Source organism: Mytilus galloprovincialis, chromosome 5 (genome assembly GCF_965363235.1).
Source record: "Mytilus galloprovincialis chromosome 5, xbMytGall1.hap1.1, whole genome shotgun sequence".
Lineage (NCBI taxonomy): Eukaryota > Metazoa > Mollusca > Bivalvia > Mytilida > Mytilidae > Mytilus > Mytilus galloprovincialis.
The window spans coordinates 44,693,172-44,717,787 of NC_134842.1; the positions used below are offsets into that span (position 1 = coordinate 44,693,172).

The 24,616-nt window shown below is 32.0% G+C and overlaps 3 protein-coding genes and 1 long non-coding RNA gene across 4 annotated transcripts; 3 read left to right on the forward strand and 1 right to left on the reverse strand.

Annotated features, from left to right (window-relative positions):
* Nucleotides 1-451: 451 nt before the first annotated feature.
* LOC143075893 (uncharacterized) lies at nt 452-14,966 on the forward strand. Its single transcript, XM_076251471.1, has 4 exons — nt 452-687; nt 1,279-1,359; nt 13,092-13,235; nt 14,433-14,966. The coding sequence occupies exons 1-4, from the start codon at nt 531-533 to the stop codon at nt 14,765-14,767; spliced, it is 717 nt and encodes a 238-aa protein (XP_076107586.1). The 5' UTR covers nt 452-530; the 3' UTR covers nt 14,768-14,966.
* Nucleotides 1,800-4,835, forward strand: LOC143075881 (putative ATP-dependent DNA helicase Q1). Its single transcript, XM_076251465.1, has 3 exons — nt 1,800-2,877; nt 3,494-3,635; nt 4,243-4,835. Exons 1-3 carry the CDS (start codon nt 1,942-1,944, stop codon nt 4,815-4,817), a joined length of 1,653 nt encoding a protein of 550 aa, XP_076107580.1. The 5' UTR covers nt 1,800-1,941; the 3' UTR covers nt 4,818-4,835.
* Nucleotides 4,775-12,197, reverse strand: LOC143075883 (uncharacterized). Its single transcript, XM_076251466.1, has 5 exons — nt 11,479-12,197; nt 10,172-10,859; nt 8,436-8,512; nt 6,703-7,789; nt 4,775-6,123 (listed from the first exon to the last, which is right to left on the reverse strand). The coding sequence occupies exons 4-5, from the start codon at nt 7,592-7,594 to the stop codon at nt 5,381-5,383; spliced, it is 1,635 nt and encodes a 544-aa protein (XP_076107581.1). The 5' UTR covers nt 7,595-7,789; nt 8,436-8,512; nt 10,172-10,859; nt 11,479-12,197; the 3' UTR covers nt 4,775-5,380.
* Nucleotides 14,967-19,547: 4,581 nt separating the features above from the next.
* LOC143074543 (uncharacterized) lies at nt 19,548-24,249 on the forward strand. The gene is made up of 3 exons (XR_012977925.1): nt 19,548-20,319; nt 22,381-22,464; nt 23,777-24,249. It is a non-coding gene; the product is annotated as an uncharacterized LOC143074543 (long non-coding RNA).
* The last annotated feature ends 367 nt before the right edge of the window (nt 24,250-24,616 follow it).

Here is a 24,616-nt window from a genome sequence, read left to right on the forward strand (position 1 = left end):
CAAACATTTGACTTATGATTAATATTTATAATACTCTGCGACTTTCAATTCAGGGGGAGAAAATAGTTTTATTTAACCTTCTACTTTGATATATCTATTGTAACCGAATCACTTCAATATTTGATTATCAGATTCCATGCCATTCTTATGAAATTTTATGCCTTTTGTCGTCCACTTATGATTTTTTTATTTGTCCACTTTGTGTATCCTTGCTTTTTTTTTTTAAATTGTTGCTAACCAATATTGGAAATATATGTATCACAATAGCGTAATGGAAGGAAATTTTTGCAACCGCAACGAAATTCTTAAAGGATGTGATTGATACTTGATATTGATACATGTAAGTAGATATGAATATTCATTTACATGTAAGTAGATATGAATATTCATTTACATGTAAGTAGATATGAATATTCATTTACATTAAGTGACGTAAACAGGAAGCATCTGTAGTTTGTTATAATCTTCAAGCCTATAACAAAAATTAGTGTGTCCATTCGTATCAATCGTTTCGAGTGGAAGTTAAAACAATGCAGTCCCAATGTCTATTATTATGTTTTCTTGTAATATGCCAGGGAACAGAAACTGTTTTAGATTTGTTCCCAGAGTACAAAATAGTTCAAAGGAGAATAGATGCATTGGAAAATGAAAATAAAGCACTGAAGGTAGAAATAGCTAAAATTAAAGGTAAGACATGTAATGCAATAACAGCAGGATATTTAACATAATACTAGTAACATATCTTTAATTCCGTTTTACTATTTTCAAAATAATCCGCCTATCATAATATAAAGCATTATCAGTAATATTTAAAAAATAAAAAAAAAACACACACCAAATCATTCTGAATGGTTGAAACTGTCCCAAACAACGGAAATTCAACCAATAAAGAGACGTTATGTTCTTTTTGTATTACCAACAATGATATCCCCAAAATTTCTTTATATTCTGCAACAACGAAATTAATGGTTTTTTTTTTGTCCATTTACTGGAACATTAAAGCGATACTAAAATTGTTTGTACGTTTTTGTGGGGTTCGTGTTGCTTACTCTTTATTTTTATATGTTGTGTCATGTTTACTATTATTTGTCTGCTTTGACTGAAACAATTAAGAACTTGTTTTTCATGTTTTGTATGGATTAATTGGAAGAAGAAGAAAAAATAATCTGTGAAAAAAGTTGATGATATCCCTTTATGTTACTCCAAAACTGCCGTTTGCAGATAAAAATGATATTTCTACAATGCTGATATCTAACTGTGTTTTTTTTTAATTTGTAGACGAAAGCTTTAATGGCAATACATTTGTTAGATGGGGCCGACAATCATGTGATGGAACACTTTCGTCATTAGTATATAAAGGTATGTAAGAACAACCTATTCATTAAATTTTTCTTACAAAGAAAGGCAGAGAGATGCAAAGAAAATTTAGAATAATAGAAAAACAAAGGAAATGGGGAATTCATCTATTACACATATAATAATGGATGTAAAGAGTGGAATTGGGCTTTCTTGCATGATAAATAAAAAGGTTTAATGCGATATTTGTAGGACCACTTTTAGTTATACATGATGTATCTATAATACTAAAATTACGAGGTCCAATTTGTTAGCCGTCATCACGTAAAAACGACGAATCACAGAATTCAACTTTATATATAACTAATATAGTACAAAGGTGTAGATTAAAAATTACACCACTCCAGGCCCTTTTGTTTTCCAAGTAATTAATATTGCCAACAATTAAGAAGTTCCGGGTCGAGTCCGCTACCGATACCAATAGTATATTCACCTGTTACCTTTAACTGGCCACCCGCTGATTGATACTTCGACACAAACAACGGGTCAGTGGTAAATTGATATCGGCTGATTAGACCATCGCATTGGTCAATTGATTTTTCAGTGACTCTAGAGATATTCCGATACGTAGCGTCCTAGATAAACATGGCTGACTTTGAAAAGAAAATAATTCTCGTAAATGAAATAAAGTTAGTTTTGGCGACCATCAACAAATTAAGGGGCACTGAATTTAGAATTTTGAAACCAGCTCAGTTTCTGTGTATCAGAGAAGCGTTGATTCGGGACACATTAGCCGTTTTACCTACAGGATATGGAAAATCATTAATATTTGAGACACTACCGTATTTCAGAAATTCATCTATTCTGGTAATTTCTCCGCTGAATTCTATCATAGAGGAACAGTTAGTTCGCTATGGAGATAAAGCTGTACATTTGAACTCAGATATTGTACGTTGCTTAAAAACTGGTGTATTATCTGAGAACTGTCAAGCTGACATTGAAAAATTGAAAAGTTGCAATTTTTCTTACATCTTGGGTCACCCAGAACAGTTTATTGACAAAGCTGTGTTTGGACTTTTTAAGTCAGAGAAATGGCAGAGTAAAATCTCACATATAGTTGTGGATGAAGCTCACTGTGTAGTTCAATGGGGTCATGGATTCAGGGGAAAATTCACTGAACTTGTAAAGCTGAGGTCAATGTTTCCAAATGCAAAAATTTTGGCTTTGACTGCAACTGCTACAACCAAAATGCAAAATGAAATAAGAAAGCAGCTTGGAATGAAGAGTGCATTGACTGTCCAATCATCAATGGACCGACCAAATATAAAATTGACATTGGTCAAAAGACCAGCTGGATGTGGTGGAAAAAACACTGTCCAGCAGTCTTATGATTTTATCTACCAACCATTAGTTGATGAACTACGGGCAGACAAGTCACGTTTTGATAGGACAATAGTTTATTCAAAAATAAATTGGTGTGGCTATGGTTATGAGGAAGTGGTCAGGCCGTTGAAAAATGGAGACAAAGAGGACAATATTGAGAAATGGGTTGCCCAGTTTCACAGCCCATGTACATCAGAGGTAAATGTCTTATAAGTTTCTTTGGTGTCATTAAGAAACTATTCAAGTTCAAAAGAAATTTAAGGTTTCTGTCCCATTTCATCAAAATAAGAAATTATAAAACATTTTAATTGCTAAAATTATATTTCTTTTCCAGGCTCCATTTATGCATGTACATGCATGTTCAGCTGGGTCTGTCCAGTCACCCACTGTATCACACCATTAATTTTAAAACAAGATTTTAAATCAAATATGACAAATCAAAATTACTTTCAAAGCTGACCCGTAAATGTATAATTCTATATAGCTATATTAATATAATATATAGTTTCATGTACATTGAGATTTAAAATGAACGGCAGCTCTGTCAAGCCTGTCTGTATTATGTTCGTTTTTGTACCACACCATCAACAATTTTGAAACTGAACAAGTACAACAAACATGTAACTGTACTGATACTCATTTAGTCTGAGATTAAGAGTTGTCACTTCAGCAATCATACTATTTTTTGGTTTTTATATTGTAAATACAGGTGTATAATATTGCATCAGTCTGACAATGTACATGTACCCATAATTTTTTTGGTGTTATTGCAGTATGATAAATTTCAAATATTTCTATTTTTTCTATTTTCTAGATGAAGAGCAAAGTTTTGAGCGACATGGCAAGTCCTGGAAGTCACCTTAAACTGCTTTTTGCAACCGAAGCATTTAGTATGGGAACAGATTCACCAAATGTCAGAAGGGTTATTCATGCTGGAGTTCCAAAAACACTAGAAAGTATGTTTCAAATACAATTGCAAATTAATTAGTCTATAATAAGATTTCAAATTTCACTGATCACTGAGGATGAATTTTATTGAAAATTGGATTTTGTCCTTTTACTGTATATTCTTCAGATATCACACTGAAACAAAAATAAAGCCTCATTTTCGACCTGTACACCTTACAAGTTTACGATAAAATTGAGAACAAACAGACAAGTAACTTGCATATATTATAGTTTTTAATATATATATATATATACATGAATGTATTTCAAAACATCATAATTCAGTGGTACAAAAAAAAAAGCAATAAATAATTATAAACAAATATATACATACAATGTCTATACATATGTACAATTAAATTCATCAATTTATACTAAAAAAAAATATTAAATACTGTAATACAGTATTGGAATGTCCATTTATCAGATTTTGTATAAATTTATTGTTTTATACAAAAAATTTTAAATCTACCAGTAAAACCCCTTCTCAACTTTTCAAAATTTGGAATGTTCTTAATTAATTGAAATTAACCTTTATACATGTGTTTTTACATGTATGCAAACATAAACAATGATAGATAACAATAAAACATGTTAATTTTATTTTCATTTCAGTATACATACAAGAAATAGGTAGAGCTGGAAGAGATGGTAAATCATCAACAGCTATTTTGTATTATAACAAGTCTGATATTTCACAAGCTGTTCCTGGTATGACAGATGGAATGCGAGACTATTGCAATTCAAAAACTTGTCGACGTGCCTATTTATGTGAACATTTTGGTTGTGAATTCAGTGAAATGAATTTCAAGCATGAATGTTGTGATTTATGTGAAATGGAATGCACATGTAATCAGTGTTCTGAAACAAAAACTGAAATTCCAAGTGAAATGGAACAAACAGACAGTACCATTGATGTGCCACTATCTGCTACTGATGTTGGTTTAAAAGGTTCAATATTAGCAACTATTATTGACTATTTTGAATCTGAAAACGAATGTCTTAACATGCCAAATGCAGCAATTTATACAGGTCTCACCAAAGAGCTTGCAAATTTGATATCTGAGAACTATCAAGCCTATGTTTCTGGTACCATAATACTAGAACAATACCCTAAAATTGGTCCAGAAATTGCAGAAAACATTTCAATCATTGTTCAAAGTATTGTGCTAAACAATTCAAACTATTAAAATCTTAATTAATCATCATTATTTATTATTGTTCTTTGCAGACCACCAGTTTTATAGATATGGTTTTAGGCTTAACCAATTGATTAGTTTTTATAATTCATGCACTAACATGACTAGCTAATGCTGGAGAGAAAAAAAACATTAAGGTGATGAAAAGTATTTTTTCTGCATTTAATAAAGAAATGTCAAGTCATATAGTATAAAGACAATGAAAAAATTGAACTGGGGATGTGCCAAAGAGACATCAACCTAACCAAAATATACAAAGTCAACCGAATGCCAACAAAAAACAAAAACAGTATATATAGCTGCAGTGCGGAAACATGCCCCCCCCCCAAAAAAAAAAACCCACCACACCGAGGAATAAACCTCATTTATTAAGATAACTTTTTTAGAAAAAAAATGATTTGAAAAAGAGAGGATCTTGGATAAACAAAAGAAATTTTATCACATTTTAAAAAAACATATAGATCTATTCTTTATATCTTTATCTATATCTTGTAAATTACATGCATATTGATAACATATAAAAAAAATTTAAAGTTAGCATGATGAGAGGAGAATTAATTTCCGAGTTCAGTAGCATGTTTGTATACATTGGTTTCTATCCAAGAATGAAAATGATGCACATCCAAGAGCTTGTCCATTCTACTAGAAATTGTTTTAAATGAGTCATGAGATCTGCCTGCTGTAAAAGTAAAAGGATTAACATTTTGCAGGTCGAATATTATGTCCAATTCATCCTTGATGGCATCAACACTGGAATGTTTTTTACAACGGATGATTACTCCTGAAGTTTTGTCAAAATTTTCAGCTATATCCTTTATTGCTGGAAGAGCACTTGTTCTTGTCGTTATGTTTTTATCAGTCTTGTTTGAAAACATGTGTTTGATATTACGTTTTACGGACTTCACAATGTATTCCATTTGTAAATCACATGGTATATGGCTGTCTATTTTCCCTTTGGTGTTAACGAAGAGTCCATAAAACTCTTCATGTGCCTCCTGCTCTGACAATATGCACAACTGATGGACCAATAGTCTTAAAATTTCATAGGCATACTTTGACAAGTTGTTGTTTGCCTTGAAATGTATCATGCAAACTTTCAATAGTCGTAGACCACGATCCCTATCTGGCAGTTTGCAAAGATCCAGTATTGCCTTGAACTGTAACCCAAGTTCAAGACATAAATGTCCATAACTTTTTACTTTGTCTTCTTGTTGTGTTTGTGATTTCTGTGCCTTTTTAATGACATAGGACCGTCTCTTTCCATTACTCAGTTGAATTGGAATGACAACACCATCAACTGAAATGATAAAATTATTTGTAAAAATTTATTAAAGGGGCAAGTTCACCTATATGACACAAATTCTCAAACTAGATTTATAACAATCATATACACAATGTTGAACATTTACCCAAATTATAAAAAGTGTAAAATAAAATAATCAATTTACATTGAACATGTTGAAATTTTTTTTCCTTTTCTTCATCTTCCTATTTTGAGTTTTTTTTTATCATCACAACATTGCAATTGAATAAGAATAAACATGGTACACTGATTTTAATAAAATCACAATTCCTATTCAGAATATAATATTTATTAAATATTCAATTAATTTTTTTCAATTTCTCAAAATATTTGTTTCTGTATTAACATGTTAACCATTTGCCCATTTTGTTTACTGATCAATTAAATATCAAAATTTCACTATAAGAAGCTACAAAATGTATAATGTACCACTGATTTCAAAGAAGCTACAAAATGTATGATGTACCACTGATTTCAAGACTTTGAATAAAACCGTAAGAGCTCAAATTAAGAAGTTAGGAAACAAACTTCCATTTCTCGATTACTGTAAACTTTTTATGTATTTTAACATACCTTCAACATTATCCTCTTGGTTTTGTTTATTCTCCTTATCCCACACATACTTTTCAACAATTTTTTGGAACATATCCATCACCCATTCCTTCTTTTGATCCTCTGTACAGACATTGTCAGGCAATACATTTTTTCTAGGTGCAGAAAAAAGACTTTCCATATCAAAAAAATGGGTAATGGCCTCAACAATATAGGAATCTGTGAATGACACGATAAAGTCCTTATCTGCATCAAAATGGTCATTTACATTTGGATTCAGACTTGTTCTTAGAACCCTATTTGCCTCACATTTTAGGGTGCCTTGTTCCTGAAGTCCTTCTTCGCTATACAAACGTTTGAATATTAATTTAACATAGTTCATTTGCATGTGAAATAATTCAAAAGTTATTGGCGATAAATGTTCGATTCTATTGGATGGTGTGGCAGCTCCTGATCTTAATCTTTTTGCTCCAGAATACCGCTCACGCGTCAACTGGTCACCACCGCAATGAACGTGTGTATTGTTGTTAAAGTCCAATCCAGCTTTTTCATAAGTGTCACTTAGAAAATTTTCGTAATAGTCCATAATCTGAACAACATCATCATATTTCTGTTCATTTAAATGGAGCACGGGTAAAGGAACAACCTTGTTTTTCTTCTTCAATTGCTCACTAAATTTACCAACAATCTGTTTTGTTATTAATTTTTCAAAAATTTTAAAGTAGGGAATATGTTTGAAGGCAACATGAAGCATATGTATGGCATATTCCTCCTTGATATGCTTCCAATCTTCCGACGAAGGAAGGAAAAGCTGGTGGTCTACTTCATAGAAAAGTTTTTGAGGTTTAATTCTGCTTATATTGTCAAAAGTTAGGGTCTGAACAATCACAGCGGATCCAAAAGCATGATGCATTTTACCATGGTTGTCTTGCCTCTCGTCGTGTACATTTGTCTTCCAATTGATGTTGTCTCCTACCAAGCGAATTCTTTTCTCATCTTTCAGAGCATCAATGACAGCGGAGTTGAAATTTCCAGAAAATTTGTCTAATATGGTCAAACCATGACCATAGCTCAAACAGACACCTATAGGTTGCAATCTGTCAAATACCTGTTGAAGAGAAATTCACTTGTTAAAAATGATTTTATACCAATGAAAACAACTTGACAACATTTTTCATATTCATTCTATTTGCACAGGTGAATAGGCTGTTTCAACCACAGGCGCTTGTGTAGTGGACCTCCCCCCTTTTTATTTTTTTGTGTCTACTACTTTTTATTTGAAAATATTCTTTCATATTTGAACTTATTTTAACTTATTCAGTGTTCTTACTCTTAATATCAATGCAATTTAAATGTTTCTCTGTGTGCCATGCAAGTTGCACCTCCATAACCTTTACTTCTGTATTACAGTGTATAAATCTTGTGTTCGACATGTTCACCCATTCCACATTAAAACAATAGTCATTTAATTCCACTATGTACATTACATGTTTGTAGTCATTCAAATGCTTTGTATGTAAAGCTTCATTTAAAAATAATTGACATAGGTACTCAAATTACCTTTGACATTTATTGTCCTATCAGAATAAAATTATAATTCATGGTTGCCAGCTGTAGTTTAATTTAGTGTTAAAAAAAAACTGCATAAAAATGCCTTCTATTATGTACAATATATACCTCAAAATTATGGCTACATGACCTTAAATTACTGCTTAAATAATATTTTAATGCATTCAATTTACAGAAATACATACTTCTTCACTCCTGTTTCATATTCTTTGATTCATGCTTGAATGAATAAAACTTCAATTTTCATACATGCATTCAGTCCCTGAAAAATAATCAGCATACTGGAGAATGTTACATGCAATGCTGTTAACAATATGGTTAATGTGCAAATCAACGAATAAAAATATTAAAAATGTGTAAACACTTTGACTCAAACCAAATAATATTGTGCTTGTGTTGTGTGTTATCTGCTTTCCATATATTTGTGCAAGCAAACAAATATTGGCAAGCATTAATGAACTCTCAAAAGTCAGATACAACATGAACATTGTATAAAATTGTACATGAAGGGAAAACAAATATATGCAGGGGTGGATCCAGCCATTTTAAAAAGGCTTCCAATCACATGTTCCCATTCAAATACATTGATCGTCCCAAAAAAAGGTGGGGGTTCCAACCCCTGGAACCCCCCCCCCCCCCTCTGGATCCGTGCCTGATATGTATGCTTGCAAGTTTAAACTTTTATTCTGCATTGCAATATTTAATTATTTATCAGGAAAATTAATTATTTCTAAATTTATAGTTTTATATATATACATGTATGATATGATTTTTTACATCAGTCATTTTTAATAAAGCCTTTCATCATGTTCATAGCTTGACCTGTAATTGCTTTCGCTTTTATAATAAGTCTTCAAATTTAGCACAAGACCGCCAGTCTTTATTCTGTGAAAATCTTTTCTGTTAGTTGATTTTTGTGAATTTGTAATACAATCTTGAGAAAAATGTGGAGAATAATGAATTTGGTCCAGGAAAGGCCACACCACAATTTATGACTGTATATTTAGGTTAGTGAAGGAATGTTGTTGCATTGGCAATCATACACTAGCTACATTTTTGTAAATATAGTACCACATTTTCTTATGTTTTAATATTACCATTACATACTATCATACATGTACATACTGAGGTTGATAACTTTAAGAGACATTGTGTCAGTCATGACAGTTTTAAGCCAAGGACAGACATGCAAAAACCAGATGTGATCTCATGCTGTTTTTTAATTAACGTACCTGAATCAAGCTACATGTACATGTGTTGTGTAGGAGCATGATATTTGTTTTAAATATATATGTCAAATATGAATAAATTACTTAACAGATAAAATATTAGATAACATAACCATGTTAACTATAAACCTTGTTATATATTATTTATATGGATTTTGCAATTTATTTTTTTATTTTACTGAGCTTTTTCTGTTTAATTTTCTGTCCTGACTAGTACTTACTGTTGAGCATACATGTACATGTATAAATATACATTGTACATGTATGAATGTAATCATCTGAATAAAAATTTTTGATTTGGTGAGTTAAAACATTTCAAAAGGGCAATGGGTTAAATTTTCAAGCAGGTTCACATACATTGTATCAGGTATAATAATAACTGAGAAAAAAAATGTTTGTTTTATATTCTCTTTTTACCCAACCTAAAGTCCAAATTACATGTTTATACAATTTTGATCTGACAATTGAAAGAAATTGTATTTCAAAATTTCAGAACTCAATTTTGTTCAAATATTATTGAATTTTGATTTCCTGTTAGATTGATATACATGCATGTGTGTTACTGAAAAACTAAGATTAGTCATCACACTGTTTCACTTTCATGAATTTTTAAACAAACATTTTTTTAACCATGTTAACCATTCAATTAAAATCAACAAGTCATACATGCATATATATAGCAAATAAATTACCTTTTGATCACACAGGTTGTCAAACAGGTTGATGCTTATAACTCTCTGCACCTTACTCAGTTCATGATTTCTGCCCTGTGCAAGAACGGAATACAAAAAACCAATTCTTGGAGTTAGAGATGCAACTCGTTCTACTTTAGTCTTGTGTTCCAAACTGTCAGGGACTAAAAATGCCAGCAAAACATCAACAAGAAGAGGGAATTCTGTCACTGCCTCATTTACAATACTGTCCCAAGTAAACTGTTTTAAGTCTTCAAAATCCTTTGTCATTAATGTACTTATTTTTCCATGCTTTCTGTTTTTCAATATTTTGTGTTCTTTTGACAACTCAGATAACAGTTCTTCTTTCACAAGAGTTTTAATTTCAGCAAATTGTAATATGGTGTAGACAAAAGTTTTCCGTGATCTTGTTGGCAAAACAGAAATAACAGTTGAGAATTCCTCAGAAGACAAAACGTCACAAATTTCTGGTTGTTCAAATAATTTCTTGTGTAAATTGTTATTTTCTGTTGTTTTCATCGATGATTGAGAAGTTTTTTTTTTCTTTCTGGAACATGCTTTCTTTCTGTTGAATTTCTCTGAAGCACTGCTTGCATAGTTGTGCTCTTGAAGTGGCAACTCATCATCATGTTTTTTGCTTAACTTTAATTCTGAACCTCTGTTTTCTGGTTTTGGAGTTGATGTTATACTGTAATTTAAATTAAAAAATACATATAAATAATAAGGTACGATATCAGTTTAAAATATTCAGATACATAAAATTGAGAATGGAAATGGGGATTTACAAGTACACTGTACATTTACATACATGATTCAGACATGACATGTCATGCAGTTATAAAAAAAATATACATGTACATGTATATATATAAAAAAAAATATTTTCTGTATTAGGTACAAATAACATAAATAATAAGATGTGGTATGAGTTACAATAACACAACTCTTCATCCATGACGCGATGTATTAAAAGAAAGCAATTTTCATTACGGTACCGCCTTCAACAAGGAGCCTTAAAAAAATGCTCACACCGAACAGCAAGATATATGTACATTGTATAAAGTTAACATGAATGACCATTATTATCCCAATAACACAAATTTGTACTGACGGAATAAGACCCGAAACTTTAATATTAACACAGACACATGTACATTGTATTGGTGACTTTTAAACATTTATTAAAAGGGCCCCAATTTAAACAAACATGAAATTTAAGGTTTTAAAGTTTGAGGGGCAGTACAGTCCTGTTTTCTTAAGATGGATAATATAGTTACAAAACTGTAACATTAAAGAATTGAACTTACCATTTACTTTGCACTGTACTTTTGTTGTTGTCTGCTTTGTCTATGGTGCCAGGGGTTGTACTACATGTATAACTCTGGAAACTTGGTTTTGGAAGAATAGGTGTTAATAATGTAACATATCCAGAATCTGAAGAGTTAGAAAAAAATCAGCCTAGGAGTTGTTGGGATAACATTCAGCACAGAACTGTCATTTTCTTTATCCTCTATTCCACTATCAGGAGTATTTGGGAAAAGTTCAGTTTTCGCTCTTACTTCTATCGACTCACTCCGTCTTTTTGTTGCCTTAGATAAATGTTCTGACATGCAACGTTTACCACCTACTAAATCTAACTTTTCATTGCATTTTGACCTAAATTCTGAAACTTGTTTGTCTAAACTCAGTAGTTTTCTTTCACAGTTTCTACAAACGACACCTTCCAAAACATCTATTTCGCCGTATTTCAGAAGCAATGTTGACAAATTTTTCTTAAGACCTGCATCAGAATTTAGGTGTCTCCAAGTCGATCCATTTGGTAAATCAACAATCTTGCATACAGTACATATATTCTTTCCAATTTTACGAGGAGTCATTATTACTTGTTCGGCGCCATTTTCAATGTTTATAACTATCAACTCTCGTAATTAACGAGAGATAACGGTACCGCCTTAATCGTGGCTGTCTTATATTAGCGCTGACCTGTTGTTTGTGTAGATAAGATTGAAACAACAGCAGGGGTCCAGTTAACTGTTACCTATTACCTTATCTGTACGTTCCGCATCTGACAGGCGCACCACCAAACGTTGTATTCAGGATTAATATGCTATATACACGGGTCATAACCACAGGGTTGACACTACTAAATTGTCAAATTGTTACCTTTTGTAGTATTTTAATCAGTAAGACTTTCTAAGATAACAATACGAATACTAAAAATCTGGACTAAAATAAGGCGTATAGGTACAGTTTTCAATTTGTTAGTGGGCATGACGTAAAACAGCGAAGCAAAGAATTCAACTTTATTTATAACTTATATAGGACAATGCTGTTGATTAAAAAATACTCCATTCCAGGACCTTTTGTTTTCCAAATAATTAATATTATTGTTTCAGTTCGACGGGTTCAAACAGAAAGACTTGAAAACAGAGAAAAACTGTATCTTATAATCGGCATGACTTCATCAGATGACAATAATAATACTAAAATAAGGCTTGCACATAGTTATATACTTTAATTCAGTCACGGACCCGTGATATCACGGGTGTGTTCTAGTATAAAGTAAAGAGATCAGAAGTGTATATTATATATAAGGATAGAAAATATAGAATACATCACTGCAACAAGTGTGTTGTGATATTTCTCACGTCGAGACAACTAAATTTTAATATTTAAAACACATGAAACACGAAGCTTGCCGATTTTTTTTTATATAATTACATGTAACTACTGAAAGCTGGAAGATATCGCAATACAAGAGTTATAATGGTGCAATATGTTTCTGTAGTGTTTTAATCCTTCTTTTTCAATGACAATTTGCAGAAAATTGTATTCTTCATATGTGTTTTTGTTTTTGTTATTGTGCGTATTATTCGTGGTTTTCAAGCACATTTCTTAAGAGATTATATATTTATTTTAGGATATATGGCTGGTCCTACGCATAAGGCACAAGGAAGTGGATCCAATTATTTGTGTCTAACCAGTAATCCCCAACCGGGTTCTGTCCCTGCAGATTGGAATAGCAGTCCTGGACTTCTTTATGGCATCGGTTGGGAATTAACAGGTATGAAGCAACACACCTTTTGTATGATCTTGTATAACTGTATTGTTAAGCCTGTTGCAAATAGTACGCAATTATTAACTTAAAGACAGTTCACCTTTATTTAACAGTGTTGATCAAATTGCATTGTTATTTTATATTATAGTCACTAGGATATTCTATATCGATAGTGATAGTCATTGTACAATCGGGCACAGCGTAATGTTTTTGGTACATAATGAATGATTTTTGGTTTACAGAATTCGATGTTTACGCCAGACGGCCGTTTAGATCTCACTAAAGAAAGACTGTGGTGCTCTTTAACCATTTCTGCGCAAATGGTGCTTTCCTGAAATTGCTCCAAAGGTTCTACCGTGACCACCATTGAACTCTCCTGACCTTTAGACAGCCATCACTGTCGATATCGTTTCTTGTTTTTTGTACACCGGGATGTGGCTTATCATTAAATGATCCATTTTGGTTGAATTTATGAATGATTTGGGTTATTGAAGAGGCTACACCTTCAGTTTTCTCGTAATTGTATGCTGTGAAAGGCTTCATTGGATCATGCCCAAAACTGCATGTCGCTGGTTGTCAGAAAGTCCTGGCATTTACTCAGATGTTTATTGCAATTTCTTAACAATAATGGCGGGAAAATTCATGACATTAGTCAACCTTTAAATGACAAAATTGTGAAAATGGTTCGTATGTTGAAAAGCGGTGAACTCGGTTAATGTCCGTTCAAAATAACCCTTACTTCGCATTTGTTCCAAAAATCACTCAACCGTAAAGTTGTCGACATTTGTCTTAAAAGTCATTTTCAACCAACTATACAAAGTTTTACATCATTTGGACACAATTTTTTTTGTTGTCACTTGATAAAATTAAAATAGATTCATGGTAATTTGCTTTTGCCATTTTTGTCATTTTCTGTCAAAATCTATTGACCAATAATATTGATATATGTAAAATCGATGTCAAATAAACAAAACTTTCAGCGGTTTACCCCATACACACACGACCTATTTGAATTAATTTTTTTATCCTATATTGATCTTTTGATGTCTTCTCTAGGTTTATACAAACATTGTATCGCCTATATCATGAAGACTTGTTGAGACTTCTATGTCACCAACTAACGTGGTTTCTTCTTTGACGTTAAACATTCAAACTCAATATTGTTATAAAGTGCCGCTCATTAAGATTGCAAATCTATTTTAGGTACTGACAGAAGTAAAAGTTTAGACCACATCGATGACAAAGATGTACCATGTGCTGTGTGTCTGACAAAAGGCAAAACAACAGTGATGATCCCTGGTAGAACATCATGCTATGCAGGATGGACAAAGGAATATACAGGGTTTCTAGTGTCGTCGAGGAACGAGAAAGGCTTTGTAACAACAGAATATGTGTGTGCAGATAAAGACCCGGAATTTTACGGATCACATAATTATAATCACGGACTTATTCATTTTGTAGAAGTCAAATGTGGAAGCATTCCGTGTTCTAAGTATAGAGACAAAACAAAATTGAGCTGTGTTGTGTGCAGTAAATAGTCAACTATCCCGTATTTGAATGATGTCAATAACAGTTGATTGCTGTTTAAAGATGATTGCCGATCTTGATTTTTTACTTTTGTCGGACATACTACTTCTGCGGTCTTACCCATGTAGTGTCATTACAAATTTGCCTGCTAACCCCTACTTTTCCATTCATTATTTTGTGACATATAAATTAAAAGGCACTTTTTTTAAAGTCTTTTGTTATTATTTCATTGTTATGGAGACAAAACCAAATTGAGCTGTGCTATGTGTAATAAATAGGCAACTATCCCTTCTTTGAATGATGCCAATAACAGTTGATTGCTGTTTAAAGACGATTGCTGATCTTGGATTTTTTTACTTATGTCAGACTTACTACCTCTTTGGTTTTACCCATGTAGTGGCATTACAAATTTTGCCTGCTAACCCTTACAAATCTATAAATTATTTTGTGACATGTTGAAAGTCTAATAAAAACTTTGTTATTATTTCATTGTTATGGAGACAAAACAAAAGTAAGCTGTGTTGTGTGCAGTAAATAGTCAACTATCCCGTATTTGAATGATGTCAATAACATTTGATTGCTGTTTAAAGATGATTGCCGAACTTGTGTTTCACCTTTGTCAGATATACATAATTGTTTGGTTTTATCCATGTAGTGTCATTACAAATTTTTTTCTGCTAATGCTTACCTTTTTATTCATTATTTTAAGTAATATAAATTAAAAGGTCAGTTTTAAAGTCTTATAAAAACGTTTTATTTTTTCATTATTTTGTTAAAGATAAAAAGGGTATCAACGACAGCCACTAATCATAAGCATCGCCCTTTCACTTTAAACAACGTTTTAGACCGTGCATGTTTGTTTGTGTAAATAAAGGCAACAGTAGTATACCGCTGTTCAAAACTCGTAAATCTATGGACAAAAAACAAAATTTGGGTAACAAACTAAAACTGAGGGGAACACATTAAATATAAGAGGAGAACAACGACACAACATTAAAATGTAACATACACAAAAACGGACTACGCATTAGACAAAATCCGATGAAAATAACAAATATAACATCAAACAAAAAACGTCAGAGTTTCTTGGATCAGGTTTCTTTACGTATGGTCAGGGTTTATATAAGACGAACAAAATCATTGACCTTTGCAATTTTTATTTTTATTTTTATCATAGCAATAGAAGTTACATTTTCATAAATGTAACCTTATAAACATGTAATAATTTTTAAAAGTTTCATATTTAATTTTCTATTCCTAAGACTACGAAGTATCATAGTACAACAACAGTTATGAGGACATACGACATAGGACTCATATTCTATTCTTAAATTCATGTTTGCTTTGTTATAGTCTCTTGTGTTTCATGGTTTGTCAATTTGTCGCATACTAAAGGGTAAACTGCAACAAAAGTTAGAATATTTTAGAATCCTTTGCCGATTTATCAAGATCAGAACACACACCTGTTTTGCAGATGAAAATGAAACAATGTTTCAATCAATGTTCCTTAATGGAACAGCAGGCCATTGCAGGTAAATAGATAGATTCATTAAAATGGTCGAATCAGACAACACCATTGATTAAACAAAAAACGAAGATACCGAAATATAACACAGAAAACTTACGATAGAGCAACACGGATGTCACCATTTACCAATCGGAAATGTTGGATAAATCAGTTACTGCTGTACAAATTTCAACCGCTATCAAGGTGTCACTTTTTGTCAATAAGTTGTTATTTCATATCAAATCTCCATCAGACACGGAATGACATAGAAGCTAAGGTAAACAGCTGTAACCACAAAAAGACCTTTCACAATGAGCAATATATATACTTCATACTGATTTGGGATTTGATTCAAAATGTTACGTGTTAATTTTTTTATTTATTTTTTAATCGACAATTTAATGGACTCGGTGGATAAGAGGCTTGCTATTGTAAATATTCGTTATTTCTATAGCTGAGGACTAAGTATTGCCCTCTAGATTATTTACTTTTTTTATTTTTATTTTTTGTGCTATTGTCTTACAGCAGTTTACATCCAAATTTACTATTATATCATCATATTCTTATATCTTCGTAATTCATTAGAAAATATTTCCCCACTTCAAAACTTATAGATTGTCACTTAAAATTTAATATCTATTTTTAAATGTATTTTACATGTGTGCATAAGTTGTTTTACTGGGAAGAATCCAAAATGATCAGTTAACAAATTACAATTTAATTTTTGAGTTGGGAAGTCGGAAAATATTTTCTAGGACAAACGATGATAAATTCTAAACAATCTTATTGACTCGAGGCGATACGGTTTTACCTAAAAATTAAAAAAAATGATGGTAAACTAACATATTTACCCTAAAAAACAGCCCTCAAAATACTACACAGAAAACTAAAATCCTCAAAATCCTTCAAACCCTAAAAAAAAACCCTGAGATATATGAGCTGTTCCATTGAGCGTGGAAGTGTAAACATATCCTGTTCGACATGAAGCACCCGTATTGCTACCCATGGCAAGTTTCAATTTGTAAAAACATAATCTGAGTTAAACTTTATGATATTGAGTATACCAAAACTTTAAAAATAGTTGTTGACGACGGAAAAATCCAAATTCCTCGATGGAAAAAGTAAAATAAAAATCTGAAGTTTTGGGTTTTTTTCACCGTGTTTTATGCATTTGAGAGAGTAAATATTTTTTGTTTAATTCTTAATTAATTTCGATTACATGTAAATGTCTTAATATATAAACGGTTGTTCACTGCTTGACTCAAAGTGTGTACAGGTAAATTATTTCGCTTTCAATGATTCCTTGCTGCATTATGAATACACAAGACGAATACAGCGGGTTCATATATATGTTAGTTAAACATTGCAGTAAAAATGTGTACGATATAAATAGAAACTATCAATCGTAACACAGGTAAATTATGAATTATCTACCTTGTCTACAGTATACTCTCTTTAATACATAACAAACGATAAGCGAAAGCCGGATGAAAAATTTACGTATTCTTCATTTCATCTAGGGATTGTACAAATTTTACAAAAAAGTTTTATCCTATTCACAGAAATCTTTCCTGATCTAAATATCGATCATCTGATACCGTCATACTGCTCAGTTGCATAGCATGTGTTTCTTTTAATCCAAAACATGAGTAAAATTCAACATTTAAGAACAAGGGAAGGTAGCAATGCCTTTTACCTGAATTTTGATCTGAGCGTCACTGGTGAGTCTCGTGGAGACGAAACGCGCGTCTGACGTATTAAATTATAAGCCTGGTACCTTTCATAACTATGTGTAATATCTATTTTGTTTGATCAGTTAACTGTTCCAGTCAATTCAGAAATTATTTCGTGCTTTTATTTTGCCGAGTTTTAACGAATGAATTTATAACGTAATTTATCAAATTTATTGTATGATGCTAAATACTTTTAGGCGGGAGGGTCTTGGCATTGAGGTATTTGTCTCTGGTGTAAACACGCACTTGTTAAGCACGTTTCAAGAAAATTATAACTAATTTAAAGGCAACTGCATTATGACGTTTTTCATCGCCATTATAAGACCATTGTTTCTGAAAAAATCAAACGTCATATTTAATTCTAAACTAGTTTTTGATTAATTGTTTTTTTCACCATGTATTATCTCAAGGTGTATTTAAAACCTTTTGAAAGACCTATACTGTATTTTAATTCCTGGTTGTTCGACCTTCATACGACGAGTTGCAACTTGCGTAAGTATTCATTTCAATTTTGTTTCCCAATTCCGTTTTCAAAGCTTCATTAAAAAAGAATAAAAATTATACTTTTTGAAACAAGTATAAATATAAACGTCAAAGAGTGATAATGCCGTTGACATGTTTTTTCTGTAGTACATAAACATGATCAAGTTTAAGGTTGGCTCGGAAAACATTAATTCCATAAAACATCAAAATAAAACAAAAAAAAAACATAAAGATATAGCTAATCATATGTTCGCTGATCCTTTCTGAGTCTTGATGACCATACGTAATTGTTATTTTTCAAAACATCAATTTTCACAACCTCCTTACAGAATCGGGTTGATTTCCAGCAAAGTGTGTACTGGTCTGCCTTTCCTGCCCAAGTATAAGGCACATTTCTATCAACAGACCGTTTCTACATATGTTGGCGAATGCTTTAGTTGTTACAGTAGTGTTTCAGTTGTTATGTTGTTTTCTGCTCATAATGGATTTTCCCCTAGGTTTCAGGTTGTTACTCGGACTTGTGTTTGCTCATTCGAAATATAACTATTGAACTCCTGTATTGAAGAAATCTGAGTATCATAGAAACATTATTTCTTACTCTCGGCTTATCCTGACACAGTAGTCTTTTCATGCACATGTGTGTATTCCATTGATGGGCAATTTTAAAACAGACTGTTGACAATGCATGTTCGTTCTTGGTAAGAGGTTCTGTCATATGTGCCATACACAGTTGATCATTTTACTGTTGTATCTATATCACAATTTATGTAGGAGTTAAAGGACTCTTACTATTCTCACTTTATCTAAACACCCTTGCGTCTGTATTCCATGTGATACACAACGGATGTCAATTTGTGTATACGGTGCAGCAGTGTTTTAACAATTTATTTTTAAATATCCCTTTTTGTCACAAGAGTACTTGAGTAACTTTTTAAAATCATTTTCTATTTCTTATTTAGCTATGGATCTTTAGTGTACGATAACCTTATTGCTATGTCGTTGAAATTCCATCCTTTTAGAAACGCATAATTATTCTCGCATATCGTTTATTATAATTACGATAATTATTTTCAAAATTGATAAGATACAGTGTACTACTGAAGCTAGTGATTACTTAAGACACACCAGATCTAATGATTTTCCGAACAATAAACTGCCATTTGAAATTTAGACTGCAGCAAAAACATGGGAGCGAGGAATTCGACTTTATCCGCTGGCTCTAGTGTGAACAGAAGTAACTTTGTTAGATTATTCATAGTCTCTCAGACTGAACTTCCAAATATACTTCGTGAATTGCTTTTTGTAAAAGAGCCACCCCCGTTTCTAGATGGCCATATTCGTAATAACACGTACCTGTCCAATACACTGAAAGCCTTTGAATTAAGTGTCATAGCAACTGTCCGAACAAAACAATATGCTGATTTTGATGTTGCTCTTATGTACAAGATAATACGAAATTTGAATTTAGTTCCACCGCCAACACAAGGTTGGGATAACCGAATTCCACCAACTTCAACAGAAACTACAATTGGAGATGATGTCGAACGTATTAGACGTATACGGAATGATATTGTGCATAGTAGGAATCCAAACATCACAGACTTAGAACTAGAGAATAGGTTCTTAATTTTCATAGAAATTGCCCGTAGACTTGAATTTTACCTAAATAAACGGAACAGAGAATATGTGTCAAGAGTAGAAGACGTTAAAACTCGCTGCCTAGATGCGGAAACAGAACAGTTGTACCTTCAACAATTGGAAGACCTTGTTGAAAGAGAAACCATTATGCAATCAAATATATTCGCTGTCAGCAATAGTGTTGATGAGCTGCGTCAACAAAGTAAGTAAGTCTAGAAACAGACAAGTAGCAGAATAAATAGTTTGGCTTTAGGTTAAATCTAATTCAATTTTTTTGTTGTGTGTGTTTTACAAGCAAATTGGCACTCATGTCATCTTTATCTGACGAAAAATAATATTGACGTATATCAATGAGCAACAAATTCCACTCTGGAAGCTTTGAGGTAGTTTGATCGCACTTTGAATCTTTATAACGGTCTTCTCATTTTCAAAGTAGTAACGCGGGGCAATAATAATTTCAATAAAATTTGATAGGTTCTATTAACGGTAAATTTCCTTTATCATGCTTATGCACTTAAGCATTTGAAAATGATTTAAATTTATCAATGACAAGATCCTTGCTTGAGAAAAGTTTTTTTATTTGAAACGGTGAATAACAAATGATATAATTGAAATTGCTAGCATTTAAATACTATTTATTCTCTTTGATAAAAAAAAAAATCATTTCTTTTCATGCTGTAAATTGACTGTAATATACGATACAATGACACTACACCTATCCGTCACCGACAAAGTTCATTTTAGTGATATATAATAGATATTTATACTGCACTCGTTATATTTGAGTAGTCAAAATGCGTTGACTGTATATTTCTATGTCATATACAGTCACTGACCCGATATCACTTTTCCTCATGAATATTTAAATAGAAATTGCTGAAATAATATTGAATTATTTATACGACCTCTTCAACCTGTTCTTGTTTCAAATACATACAACGAGGCGTGGAACGACTCAACATTGTTTCTTTTGCAATTATTCGAAAAACATATTTAATTTGTTAATATTTTTTGTTTGCAACCTATAAATCATTATGTTTTATGCTTAAGTTTGATATTTAAGTCCATACTCAAACGATTTCGTTCACCATCGAGTGTTTCAACAGGTTAATGTAAATTTCAATGTGTTGTATATTTCTCCGCGACCATGATGTGAGGCCTTTTTAAAGGGTATTTCCCCCAATATCTAAATCAAATAAATAACCTTAACGCATTAAAAAACAATTGAAAATATTTTTTTTTTAGATTGCAGTATAAAGACAATAATAATGCATTGACTTGACATATCAACGATATAAGGATTCGGCCCGAAACGGGGAAATAGCTCGGCACAGTCTCGCATTTCCCCGTTTCTAAGCCTCATCCTTATATCGTTGATATGTCAACTCAATGCACTATTATTGTCTATATCTAAACATAAGATCTAAAATCAGACAACATGTGTTTTTAAATAATTGACATAAGAACTTTAGATAGATCATTGAAATAACCATTTAAATATTTTTACACATAATTATTGTGACAATTATGCGTTGATCTTAATGACAAGTATTACTGACAATAGAATGTAATAAATGTAATTGCTTTTGTAATAAAACTAAAATATGTATAGAGGTTTCCATTTTAAAGTTTTATATCTTAAATTACCTTCTTTTGATCCGAGCTTATAGATATAAAAATATATGGTATGAGTGCTAAGAGAAACGAGAATCACTTATGAACCACATCAACATACGACAACTACTGAACATCAGGATCCTGACTTGGAACAGGCGCAAAAATATGCAGCGGGTTTTAACATGCATGATAACACATTAAAATTGAAATGAATCGATTAATAAGTACGAATGCATTTTTTGTTAATAAATTATAGAAAAAAAAAGAAAATTAAAAGATACAAAAAGAATATTCAAGTAAATATGTGGAGAACGAAATGACAAGAAAACAAAACGACCAAAAGACAAGCAACAAGGTAAAAAAAATACAACACAGAAAACAAGATACTGTGCAAATCTATCCCAACAAACCCGGAGTGGTGTCATATAATTTAAACGAAAAAGTAGATTCTGCTCCACAACAAGCATCCGTCGTGATAAGTATAATTTGGTATTTCATCTTCCAGGGAAAATTTAAATCTGCTTGCCCTAATCTTTTAAATAAAATGTTGATTTTTTTAATCATTTTCACGCAATCAATTTATCCGATTTACGAAATGTTTCGTGTTGTCATTTAATCAGATAATATTTTCTTTCATAAATTACAGATGAACTGGAAATATCTGGTTTGAATGCTAAGGTTGCTAATTTGCAAACAGAACAAGAACAAACCATTCCTAAGAATATAAGAGGTTAGTCGAACTTTACAGTATTCCCCCTTTAATTCAAATCAATTCAACGATAAATATTTATTCCTACGCTCAAACAAAATCCAATCTACACGTAGCGTGTGAGATAATACAAGTACTGTTTGTGCGTACTTTGTTATCAGTTTGACATATACAGTTTTTTTCTGAATTGAGGAGGTCAGTGTAAAATTACAAGACACAACAATTTGCAAGGCCTGTAAAATAAAACATGTTCTAATTCGATAGAAAACATGAATAAGGCATAATTTGCTTATTCTGGTGGATAAATATATGTCACATACATTCTCCTTTGAAACTACAAATAATCATATGTCATTCGAATTAGTAATTGTTTAGTATTTCATTTTCTGAAAATAAAAATCGAGACTTGTTCATGCCGTCTAAGAATAATAATTTGTCAACCTTTTTTGAGAATATTATTTCACACTTATTTCGTTCAATAAATGGCGGTTACAATCCTTATCTGGATATAACATAGTTCTTTTTATCTAAGACTACCTTGATTTTCATCTTTTATAAAGTGAAAGGTAATTCATAAAATACCCAGTTTTTAAAGAGACTGCATGATAAGACAAGGTTATATGAACGTGGTTAGATTGACACTGGCCACATATAACTGATTTAAGAAACCATAGGTATCCGTATGCGTTCAGCAATGTGCAAAACCAAAACATTCTTGACAAAGTGTTAAATTAGTCAAACGACAATACTAACGATTTTATTCATTTATTGACACGATAGATATGAAAGACGACAGCACAATATATTTGTGTGCTTTAACATTACACCATACGATCGACTTGTAAACATCCATTTAAAATGACTTGACCAATCAGATCGGCACAAAGGTAACACAAAACTACTAATCTAAGAGTACTCAAAGTTATTGAAAACGACTACAAACACAAACACAATTAATTAAAAATGATATTCAATAAGAGTAATCCATCAACATTTACACGCGCACCGCATTTACTGTAAGGACATTCCGTATAAAAGTCCTTGTTCGTTCTTGTTTACTCCGAAATAGGTCTACAAAACCGAAAGGGTGGTGGACCGAATATGTTCATGTCAGTAAAGGAAAACTTGATTAGTGTACATAAACAGTATATAAAAATATAACTATGAAATTGAATTAATATTCTGTTAGAAAACAAAATTCAAAAGATAAATAAGTTTAAAATGGTCGTTTCAAAATAAAAGAGCTTTAAACCACTTTTCAAGTTGTCAATTTCTCTCGACGTATTGCTTTTGATTGTCTCCTTGTATTGTTTGCCTCTGTTTTATATTATAGATCAAATAAACAAAGATATAGAAGAGTGGAAAATTAAGGACAACAAATTTGTACCTACGAGAGCAAGCGCTTATGTTGCCAGTCACCTGAACAAAAAAAGCTGCGTGACACTGACGGGCAGTCCAGGGGTAGGAAAAACGTTTGTTGCTCGACATATCGCCCTTACCCTCCAGTCAGAAGGGTACATGATTATTCCAATCGAAACACCAGTAGATATAAGGAACTATTATACTCCTGGGAAACGAACTTTGTTTCTTTTAGATGATATATGTGGTAAATTCATTGCAAAGCAAACAACGCTTGAGAATTGGCAACAAATGTTGCCAAAAATTGAACAAATACAGGCAGACAAGTGTATCAAAATTATTGCACCCTGTAGATTGCAAGTATATAGGGATACGAAATTCCGTTTGTTAGAGCCTTTTAGGATATCTGAATGCAATTTTAGCTCACAGGAAATGTGTCTTACACAATCAGAGAAAACAAAAATTAAAGAAGTTTACTTGGGTAACAAAAAATTCGATGACTGCTCACTCGCGAGAATTTTCTCCTCTTACATGTTCTTTGCAATGGCTTTCTGAAACAGAAGGAACCGATGTTAACAACTTGTTTGAAAATCCGTTCGATTTCTATCAAAAAGAATTAGACAATCTTAATAATTCTGGCAGTGAAGGCAGACAAAAAATATGTAGTCTTCTTTTATGCGTACTTTTTAATAATTGTCTCAAGGAAAAATGGTTCGTAGGTAGAATTACAGATGAACAGCGTCCAGTTTTAGACGATGTTTATATTGCTTGCAGACTGAATTCAGGTACACAAAAGACTGAACTTATGGATGCA

What these genes read in the sequence shown, in the direction of transcription:
- LOC143075881 (XM_076251465.1), top strand. Translation starts at nt 1,942, where the DNA reads ATGGCTGACTTTGAAAAGAAAATAATTCTCGTAAATGAAATAAAGTTA. An exon ending in ACAGCCCATGTACATCAGAG is followed by an intron (nt 2,878 to 3,493) that starts GTAAATGTCTTA and finishes TCTATTTTCTAG; the next exon opens with ATGAAGAGCAAAGTTTTGAG. An exon ending in AGTTCCAAAAACACTAGAAA is followed by an intron (nt 3,636 to 4,242) that starts GTATGTTTCAAA and finishes TTTTCATTTCAG; the next exon opens with TATACATACAAGAAATAGGT.
- LOC143075883 (XM_076251466.1), bottom strand. Translation starts at nt 7,594, where the DNA reads ATGCATCATGCTTTTGGATCCGCTGTGATTGTTCAGACCCTAACTTTT. An exon ending in CCAAGAGGATAATGTTGAAG is followed by an intron (nt 6,124 to 6,702) that starts GTATGTTAAAAT and finishes TTATCATTTCAG; the next exon opens with TTGATGGTGTTGTCATTCCA.
- LOC143075893 (XM_076251471.1), top strand. Translation starts at nt 531, where the DNA reads ATGCAGTCCCAATGTCTATTATTATGTTTTCTTGTAATATGCCAGGGA. An exon ending in TTCGTCATTAGTATATAAAG is followed by an intron (nt 1,360 to 13,091) that starts GTATGTAAGAAC and finishes TATTTATTTTAG; the next exon opens with GATATATGGCTGGTCCTACG. An exon ending in CATCGGTTGGGAATTAACAG is followed by an intron (nt 13,236 to 14,432) that starts GTATGAAGCAAC and finishes AATCTATTTTAG; the next exon opens with GTACTGACAGAAGTAAAAGT.